Raw genomic sequence first — 10931 nt, 5'->3', positions numbered from 1 at the left:
TTAGAAATTATCGAATGTTGGTAGTTTTTCAATAAATTCTCAATAAAGGGTAAGTCGTATGTGGAAAGCACAACTCTCTTGTTGAAGTCGTATTAATATCTACGATTTATGTATTTTTCTTTTATTAATAATTTATTCACAACTTTTTATTACGAAGTCGTGTTTGTATTTACGACTTGTTACTTTTCTCTTTTAAAAAAAATAGAATTGTTATTAGAAGTGGGAATCAATTGTATGACTTAATTTTTCTTACAGAAAACTAATTCAGTTGTTGTGTTTAGCTTTTTTTTTTAATTATAATCAAGGAGTCGTGAACATACTAAAGATTTCATTCTTTTGTTTTTTTTTTTTTTTTGTTTTCATTGTTTACTTTTAGTTTAGAATTTTTAAATATAATATATTAACGTTATATTTCTATGCAGAATTTAAGCATTTTATTTACACCATTTTTTCAAAAAATTGAAAACAAATAATTAATTCATAATGTTAGAAAAATACAAAAATTAACACGTTTTTAAAATTACTTAAAAATAGCATCAACATTTTTTCAAAACATAATATTTATAGAAAAAAATATGAAAACTTTGATAAAAAATATTTGGAGGAAAGGTGAAGTCGTGCCTAGATTCACGACTTCTCTAAAATACTTTAAAAAAACACTCTTTTAACTAATATAATATTGATTTTTCACTGTTAAAAGTAAAACTTAAAAACAAAGTCGTATTTCTTCAAGCGATTACTAAAAGAAAGTGACAGAGTTGTGTTTTTTAGTTTTTTTATTTGTAAGAATTGAACATAATATTATAAAATTTAATTTATAATATTTACAATCAATTGATTCTTTTAATTAGTAATTTGCACACACGACTTTGGTGCAGAAATTAATTAAAAAAATTCTGAATGCAGAAATCATCAAAGTAGGTAAGTCTTCAACCCAAGAGTGGTGTTTTTCATATACGACTTATCCTTGATTGGGAATTTATTAAAATACTATATCATTTGGTAATTTAAAAAAAAAAATACTCCCTTTCAGTCAAGAAACCGATATCATACTTTCGGAAGCGCAAGGAGAATATATTAGTGGAGGACAACAGATTGAGCAGAGACTTATGTTAAAAAATGTTAATTAGTGTTTATATGTGCAGTGATATTATTACAGATTAACCTTAGTTGATGTTACTAGGATATCCTGATTTGTAAACTTTGTATTCATGGGTACCATCTTTATAATATTTGTTTTGCTTAATAAAAAAAATACTGTATGAACTAACCTTATTGGGCTCAATAAGCGAAAAGTGAGTATAAATTAAGATTGGGAATGGCCGTAGAGCGGAAGCAATAAGATGAACATTAATGAAAATCCTCCGATAAGAGGAAAAATTCAAGGGTCAAACTCCGAAAACTATTTTATTATATTAAAAAATATTATAATATTTTCTTACTCTCTTTTAGATATAATATAGTATTTTTCGTGAGACTGACTTCTATTCAAATACTATATTTTTATAATACCAAAGAGCTATAAAATCAATACTCACCCAGTATATTTTTCCTATACACTCAAGATTTATTTAACTCTATTTTTTCTCACAACTATCCAAAAGCTTTGTTTTGCTTTTGCTCTCAATGATTTCCTTAACCTCCTATGTCTTCTATTTATAAAAGAGAAAAAATACTGTGAATTTTTCCCAAACTTTTCAACAAAAGCATGCATTATAAAAGATTTTCAATGTTTTAAAAATTTATCTGCACCCCTAGCTACACATCTAAATGGGGCTAGTGAAAAAGATTTCTAATATGCATGCAAGGTGCATTCAATGCACGTAGACTTTTGGCTGGCCCCTACAATTCTAATGGGGAAATAGGTTAACACAATAACAAACTCTATAACAAAATAATAAGTAGTGGAAATAAATTTTTTCAAACTTGTAAGAATCTGTGAGAAACATCAATAAAATATAAAGTACAAAATTGATGAAAGCAGAGACGTAATTTGATTAATGTGGAAAACCCTTCAATGCAAGAGTAAAAATCACAGGTCGTCCAGACCAAAGAAATAATTTCACTATAATCAATGAAGATACAAGAGAACCTCCAACAAGTACACTAAAACGTGCTACAAAAACAGTTAAATCAAAACAAATCTCCAATTGGTACAACAAAGACAAGAAGATAAAATCTCAAAATATAGAGCAGATAATGCGAAACACTTATTCCTCTCTACAGATATCTTTTTGCCGATTCAACTAGACAATTTGAATTATCACGCGCATAGAATCTGCTGTCCAAAAATTAGCCTGATCCAACGGTGAACGAATCTGTAGTTGTAATCTGAAAAACGCTCTCCAGTGGGTATGCGAAAATCACAATGATTTTCCCTCTCCTTCTTTCTCTCTCAATGATTTGTAACTGTTTTCTCCTCTCAAATGAGTCTGTCTCACTGTATCTCACTCTCTAATATGACCCATCTCCACTTAAATAAGTGAGACATACGAGCCTTCTCATTTGGGCTTTTACTTCACATAAGAAGGGAGCCCCAAAAACCCAACAAATCTCCCCCTCACAACTATGTGGAGGTGACTGCCAAACTGGCGATCTCAGAGAAAGCTTTAAACTTCCCTCTTAGTAATGCGTTAGTCATCATATCAGCACCATTAAAGGATTTCACCTTCAAAAGGACCACAAACATCTGAATGCACCAATTCAAGCAACTCATATTTTCTGGAAGGAGGGTGCTCCTTGAAGGATACTCTGGTTTGCTTACCAACCATGCAATGAGAACATTTCTCCAAATTCACATTCTTCAATCCTAGCTAGAAGCATATCCTTCTTGGCTAAACAATCCAGCCTTTTCTCACTGATATGACTAAGCCTTCAATGCCACAAAGATGCCTCCATATCCATAGCATTCACATTGTCTCTAGCAACCAAAGCTTTTGCCAAATACAGCTTTGAAAGTTTCTCCCCCTAGACCACAACCAGGTTACCCTTGGTGAGTTTCTATTTTCCAGAACCAAAGTGGTTATCATAACCAACATCATCAAGTACCTGCACAGAGATCAAATTAAACCGGACATCTGAAGCATGTTTCACTCCTCTAAGTAGCAATTGCATTCCCATGTTGGTTTGCAAACAAACACCACCAACACCAATCACCTTGGACACGCTATCATTACCCATCTTCAAGACTCCAAAATCACCTGGAGTGTAAGATGTGAAGAACTCCTTCCTAGTTGTAACATGCAGTGTAGCACCACTATCAATTATCCACATATTCTCATCAAATACAAGATTAAGCGAATCAGGGTCATGGAGAATTACAAGATCATCACTGATAGCAGTAGTCACACAGTCATCATCATGATCCTTCTCTTTTTGCTTACCCTTCTTATCTACTCTCTTTCTTCCATAGAAAATAATTCCTCTGGATATGCCATGTTCTGTGACAATAATGACACTCAACATTCTTATATCGAGACCTAGAGTTGTTCCTGCTCTCGTCTCTATCACCCTTTATCATCTTCTTTTGGCTTCTCCCCCTGTTTTCAGTAACAAACACCTCTGACTGAGAAGAAATACCTTGTGCCTTCCTTCTCATCTCTTCATTAAGAGCACTAGTCTTTGTCATTTGCAAAGGAACAACACCATTAGGGGCAGCACTACTCATGGAGACCCGGAATGTCTCCCACGAATCAGGTAAAGTTATTAATAGGAACAATCCCAACACATCATCATCAAAGTTGATACATGCGTCCTTGAAATTCACTCAAGTGCTCAATAAATGGAGCTTCGTCCTTGTACTTCAATTCAACAAAGCTCTTCAATAGATACAAGTTATTGCTCCCTGATTTAGAAGCATACAAGGACTCAAGAGTTTTCCACAGAATTCCTGCATGTGTCTCATGAGAAATAAGATTATAAATGGATTCATCTACAAAGTGTCTAATAAAACCACATACAAGTTCATGTTTGAAACCCCACTCTTCGTCACACATAGAATTTAGCTTTTGTGTGCCAAAGATCGGAAGATGCATATTCTTCACAAATAGTAAGTCCTTCATCTTGCCCTTCCAAAAGTGATAGTTTGCTCCACTCAAGGATACCATCTTCATATGTGCCTCCATCGTTCAAGCAAGTAGAAAAAAAAAACCCTTAACCAAGAGCTCTGATACCACTCTGATGGGAAGAAATAGGCCAATACAATAACAAACTCTATAACAGAGTAATAAGCAGCGAAAATAAATTCTCCCAAACTTGCAAGAACATGTAAGAAGCACCAATAAAGTATAGAGCACAAAATTGATGAAAACAGAGACACAATTTGATTAATGTGCAAAACCCCTCAATGCAAGAGTAAAAACCACAGGTCGTCCAAACCAAATAAATAACTTCACTATAATCAATGAAAATACACTAAAACGTGCTAAAAACAGTCAAATCAAAACAAACCATCAATTAGTACAATAGAGACAAAAAGATAAAACACCAAAATATAGAGTAGATAATGCGTAACACCTATCTCTCTCTACAAATATCTTTTTCCCGATACAACCGAACAATTTGAAGTATCACACGCGTAGAATCTGCTGTCCAAAAATCAACCCGATCCAACGATGAACGAATCCACAGTTGCAATCTGAAAAACACTCTCTAGTGGGTATGCAAAAATCACAATGATCTCTCAATGATTTGTAACTATTTTCCCCTCTCAAATGAGTCTCTCCCACTGTATCTCACTCTCTCTAATATGACCCATCTCCACTTAAATAAATGAGACATACGGGTCTTCTCATTTGGGTCTTTACTCCACATAGGAAGGGAGCCCAAAAAATCCAACAAATTCTCCCCCTTAGCCAAAGGAAAAATATTTTCAATTGCTCGCAAAGGAAAAATATTTTCAATTGCTCGCAGGCAATCCGTGCTGATTAGCTCAACACAAAGTTGAAGTTTTTCTCATGTTACAACTTTTGTCATCATATTTGCAGGGTTTTTATTGGTGTGAATTGTTTTCAACTTGAAGTGTTGTTCTTCTACTTCTCTTGGCAACCAATGGTATCTTACATCAATGTGCTTTGTCCCCTACAATAGTAAACAGAATTCCTGAAGTAGATTTTCCGAAAATCATTAGAGAATAGCTTATAGAAAAGCTTTAAGGTGGGTGAAAATGCGCGGTTTTCTCTGGTACAACATGTTGATGATTCACTTCAGCATAGTTTCTTATGTGTCACACTGCAAGCCCAACTTTCTTGTCACTGCAATTGTATATCGTTTATTTAAAGTATAAAATGGGAAAGAATGTCAACATAAAATATGAAACTGAAACACAAGTAACTGCACACACCACAAACTAAGAAACGAACACGTTGGTGTAATCGCACAATCACCTCCCACGATTTGTATTATTCTTTGCGGATTCAATATTGTGTCTCTCACCTTCTCCATCTCTAAACCCTCTTCTTCTCCCTTCATTTTATTTTCATTTCAGTGTTCTGAAATTCATTACATTATCCTTTTATTTCCAGGCTAGATCTACAGCCTTAGCTTGAATTAAGCCTTTTCGCCAAATCAATTGGTTGAGTGGTTTACTGCTATTTTGGTAAATGATGTTGATACGAGTGTTAAATAGTCCCTGTCAGTTATGATAAGGTCAATGAACTTCCGTGACCCTTGGCGACTCAGCTCAATTGTTGTAGGGGTTGTTATCTTATTTGCTATTAACAACTTCCTTCGTGTTACCGGTTTATATCATCCAAAACACTGAACTGTTTGCTGTATTTTAAGTAATTATTTCATTTCCATTTACCATTTTGTTCAGCACTTCAGCCAGTAATAAATCACGTGAATGTACTTTTGTGAAATGATACACAAAATGTTCATTAATTTGCTGTATCAGGCATTTATTTACCTTTGTTAAAAAAATAGTTAGGCTTAATTGCCCATTATATTGCCCAATGATCATCATTTCGCGAATTTTATCACCCTAGTTTTTTCCGTGCATTTTACCAATCAATGTGACAAAGGTGAGATGGATATCCACCCTATGAGTGTCTAGCTAAAGGGATGACCACAACTTGGATTTGAAAGAAATTGCATGGGATACTGATCAGCTGCCTTACATCAGTTACATTGGAGTGTTTTAAAGCCATTACTAATGATGTAAAAGGGTCTGTGCTAATTATGCAGATCTTCAAAATTGTATAACTCATAACAGTTCTGTAGTCACTCTGGTGGCTTTCAACGTTGCGTGGATGGGGTGGAATCAATGCAATATGCATGATGAGCAAGATATATGTTTAGTGTGAAGGACTAACAGCTTGAAGAGGGAGTAGCTGGCATGTATGGAAACATGCTTCATTTTTGGGGAAATATAAGGTTGGTTGCATTGTTGATAAAGAAAGGAAGGGAGAAAAGGTCGCAGGTTCGATCCCCCTACTAACAAAACTAACAATTAACATTTACCGATTAAAAAAATAGCATGCTGCATTTTTTGGTGGCTGGTGTAGTGAATTTTGGGACAGGTTTTATGTGCGTTACTTGAACAATATGCTGCTGGTTGTGTGGGTTATATGGCATTACAAAATGTTGTTTTAGAAAGTCAAGAATTTGTAGCACAATCTGTATTTATCATTTGAGAATGTTGTACACTCTTGTAATATCGGGGTTGGCTTCATTGTGGACGCTTGTGTTCCAACTAAGCTTATTAATATACTTCTTGCTTCTTTTTTTCATGTTACTTCCATCAATTTTCTCCAATTTCATCTCATCCTTCATGCGGCACCTTGTGTTCCTTCATATAAAAAATAAGACTCTAGGACCTTATGATCCAAATACTGTGTACTAAGATTACAGTATCATTATAGCTACTCAAGTTTTGTGCTCGGGAAATTATAATTAAACTTCCAAGTTCTACAATTACATTACCCCTTAATTACCTTTTAGTTTTGGACAGGCAGGAGAGAAGTGGTCTAGATATATTGATCTTATTTATAGAAAATTTTCCCTCATCATTTGATTTTCTTAAAATATCAGTCAATAAAGTGTCTGAGAAAATCATGCACAAAGCTTACACAAGAAAGCAAGAAATTAATCACATTAACCAAGTTTGGCAAGGACATCGTTCAGAGAAGATACAGTAGCAGCATAGTACTTCTCTGCTTCCGGGCTGCTCTTAATTTTTGCTGCATGATCCAGCTGTGAAACAAAAATTAACAACTTTCATTAATACTCTGATCTCATACTAAGAAGGACAAAACTTGCACGCACTTCCTTAAGTACTTTTGGTACTGTTCTCCAATCAGAATTAGAATTTCACCGTGATAATCTATGTTCATCTTTAATGCAAACTTTATTGTGTGAATTACCGAAGAGAAACTTCAACTCTAATCGAAGAACAGATCAAAAATACCTAAAGCACTATCGGGTTAATTAATTATCTCTTCTTTTTTTTCTCTGTTTCAACTTACATTGCTGATATCCTGGAAGAGCTTGCCAGTGAGTTCCTTGAGTGATTTCTTCTCATCCTTAGGCTTTGCAGCAATGACAGTGTTGAGATCAAAGCGCAGATACTCGGCCCTGAGACGCAGATCATTCTGAACATATGGCCAAGCCTTCTTTTCAATCAACTTCTTAACGCCAACAATTTCCTTGGCTGATTCCTTTGCCCTTTGTGCAGCATCAGTTGGAGACAATGGTTGAAGGAAGAACCTATCTTTCAATGGCAGCTTAAGGTCTCTTGGTTCATCTGAGTTCAATGTTCCAGCTGCCATATTCCATAACACACCCACCATGGTTATAATTATAATATCTTCAAACTCCATTCTCTAATCATGTCCCTAATAACAACCCCATTTCAATAATTCTTTCTTTTCTTCTTTTGTTTTCATTGTCTTTGCCTCTAACCCTATATCATAAATGAAATCTACTACCAAAATCAAACTGAATTCTAGCTCAAACTTTTCTACCCCATTTCTATTTTTCTTCTGTCATCATTTAATGCAACATGCATGACCTATTTTCTGTTCAAAACTTTGCTGTGCTGTGGTACAATACACTACTATGTCACAGAACCCCATTTCTGATTTTTGTTTGATTTCCTGTCTTTGCTTCTAACCCTGTTTACTTTAATGAAACTTACTAAAACCAACCCCAAATCTACTTCAACTTCTCTGCCCCAATTTCCATTTTTCATCCTTCAAGGTTCATCATTCAATGCAACATCCATGGCTTATCAATGATTTCCACTTGACAAGTTATGATGATCATTGCACACACATAGATGGTGTGCATCAAGTAAGAGATAAGAGGCAAAAAGGAGTTAATCTAAACTATTCATTTTACATGAATAATCAAATCAAAATTAAATACAAATTTGAAAAAGTTCAGTTTTAAATAAACAATTGTTTCTAAGTTCTGTAAAGATTTTTATTGTTAGACTCTCAACTAATCAGAAATCGTCTTAGGTAAGTTAAAACGTAATTATTATAAAAGTCAACAAACTTCCTATCCAGATGACAATTTCTGATTACAAGACAATTATATTTCCAGAGCATTCTAATTAAATCAGAAACAAAAAATCTTAATTTCTTCAGAATGAATTGAATTATAAGAGGAGAAGGAGAGGGGGGAGAGAGAGAGAGACATACGTAATCCGCCAGAAGGTGGGGGAGGTGGTCCAACTTTGATAGGTTTGGCATCAGCAAGCACAGCTTGAACAAAAGAGCCAGTGGTCAAACCAGCAGCAACAAGTGAAAGCACTGCCCTACGGCTACTTTGTACCTCACCACCATTCACTTGTTGTTGCTGTGCTCTAACTGTGAACCCTGCACGTGTGACTGAGGCCACCCTGCTTCCACTCCCCACATTCAAGCGTGTGGAGCCAAGGCTACCTTCCAACACAGCCTGAGAGGAACCACGTAAGCTAGTCATTGATGCCATTGCTTGAGCCATTCTCTTTGATCCTTCCTTAGCTTGTAGCTAAGTTCTTCTTCCCTTGTAGTACTTGGTTTTTGTGGAATTTGACAAGAGTGATAGAGAAGCATGAAATATTACTATAATTTGGATTTGTGGCTACAAGTGTTGGTGGGGGATCATGATTGGTGTGTGTGTGATTATGAGAGTGCCTTATCTCATTATTTTCCACTTGGATAAGTTGGATGTGGTCTTGGCCAATCATGGTGGATGAATTGTTGCTGCACCTTGACATGCTGGATTCTGTGTCCAACTTGGACTTTTACCACTCTGACATGTGGATTTCAGAGATTATTGAATAGTTTCTCTTTTCCATTGTATATACTTCTCGGTTTAGAAAATTTTTGTTCCTACAATTGTTTCTTATGCATTATATTTCTATAATTCAAAAATTATTTAGTAACACACTCTTTTAATACAATAAATTATTTGGTAGTCTATAATTATGATGGTGTCAATTAATCTTCACATGACATTCAATTTAGTATTATTAATTATTTCTATACATATGTGTCACTTAAAGATCCGTTAGATTTATAGATATTATGATCTAAAACTATTTAATAATCTCTCTTTTAACAGTCTTTTTACCACATTTTATTCTATTCATTGAAATTTATTTAAAATTTAAAAATATGTGAATTTCACTCTTTATTTCATAAATTTCACTCATAATTTTATAATTTTTAATAAATTTTAACTAATAAAAAATTAAAAAATTTGTCAAAGAAAATATATTAAAGTGTGTTATCGGGCGTTTTCATCTATGATTAAGAATGAGATTTAGAGAGAGACAAAAGTGTGAAATATAATAAATAATATGATAAGAATATATTATAAAATTATAGAATTGTTAAAAATATATTCTTTAACATTATTTTTTAATATATTTTTATTATTGAATGAAATTTATTAAAAATTAATATTATATAAGTTTCACTCTTTATATAATCAGCTTTACTCATAATTTTATATTTTTTAATAAAATTTAACTATTAATTAAGAATTTATTAGAAAGTATATTAAAAAAAATTAACCTGTACAAAACTTAAAAAAAAAACTATTAAAGAATATATCATATCACTGTTATACTGATACAATTATTCCTTTTTTATCCACTTTTCTCTCTCTTTCACTTAATGAAAGCTCAACAAATTGACTAATGTTGATGTCGTCCTAAATGAGAGAAAGAAAACAAACGTTATAGATAAATTAATTTAGTCCTTACAATATATATATATATATATATATATATATATATATATATATATATATATATATATATATATATATATATACTTTTTTTATCTTAAACTGTTATGTATATCTCTTTAAACAATGCCAAAAATATTTTAAATAATTAAAAAATGTTATAACAATAAAAAATAAAACAAAAATATTTTACAAGCATTAAAACAATAACAAAAAATACAAGAACAAAAAAAATAAAAAACGCTAAATTATAGGAATTTAAAAAATATTTAAACCTATTTTATTTAACGGTTCACAAGTACATAGATATCTTTTGAAAAAATAAATATTTTCATTTTTTATATAATATTTCATAATTTACACATTTGAACTTAAATAGAGTACGTGCTTATAGTGGTAATATCTACTCATAATACTCTTTAAATTTATTGAATAACAACAAACCATCAATCTCATTCCTAAAATATTACTCTCTTCTAAATAGTCCTAAAATATACAAATTATATATGTAAGCTCTCGTGTTTAAAAATTATACTAAATAATCTCATAATATTAAAAAAAAAACCTTCAAATGAATCCTGAACTTTAAATAAATCAATGTATGGACTAAATTAATAGATATTTAAAAATAATTTAAAGAGCACTTATATAATTTTATTACTCCAAGAACTATTTAGGGAAGAAAAAAAAAGTAATACATGACAGAACAAATTAGTGATTTACTCAAATTTATTTAAAAAGATTAGTCTTCA

At 32.5% G+C, this 10931-nt stretch overlaps 1 protein-coding gene across 1 annotated transcript; it reads right to left on the bottom strand.

Annotated features, from left to right (window-relative positions):
* Window positions 1-7057: 7057 nt before the first annotated feature.
* On the bottom strand, window positions 7058-9022 carry LOC100499794 (uncharacterized). Its single transcript, NM_001249214.2, is given in 3 exon segments — window positions 7058-7191; window positions 7464-7759; window positions 8643-9022. Coding segments are annotated over 3 exon segments (699 nt in total). The 5' UTR covers window positions 8947-9022; the 3' UTR covers window positions 7058-7092.
* Between the last annotated feature and the right edge of the window lie 1909 nt (window positions 9023-10931).

Source organism: Glycine max, chromosome 3 (assembly GCF_000004515.6).
Source record: "Glycine max cultivar Williams 82 chromosome 3, Glycine_max_v4.0, whole genome shotgun sequence".
NCBI classification, from domain to species: Eukaryota; Viridiplantae; Streptophyta; class Magnoliopsida; order Fabales; family Fabaceae; genus Glycine; species Glycine max.
Note: the sequence above shows the minus strand (reverse complement) of the source record. Positions and strands in the feature narration are given on the sequence as shown.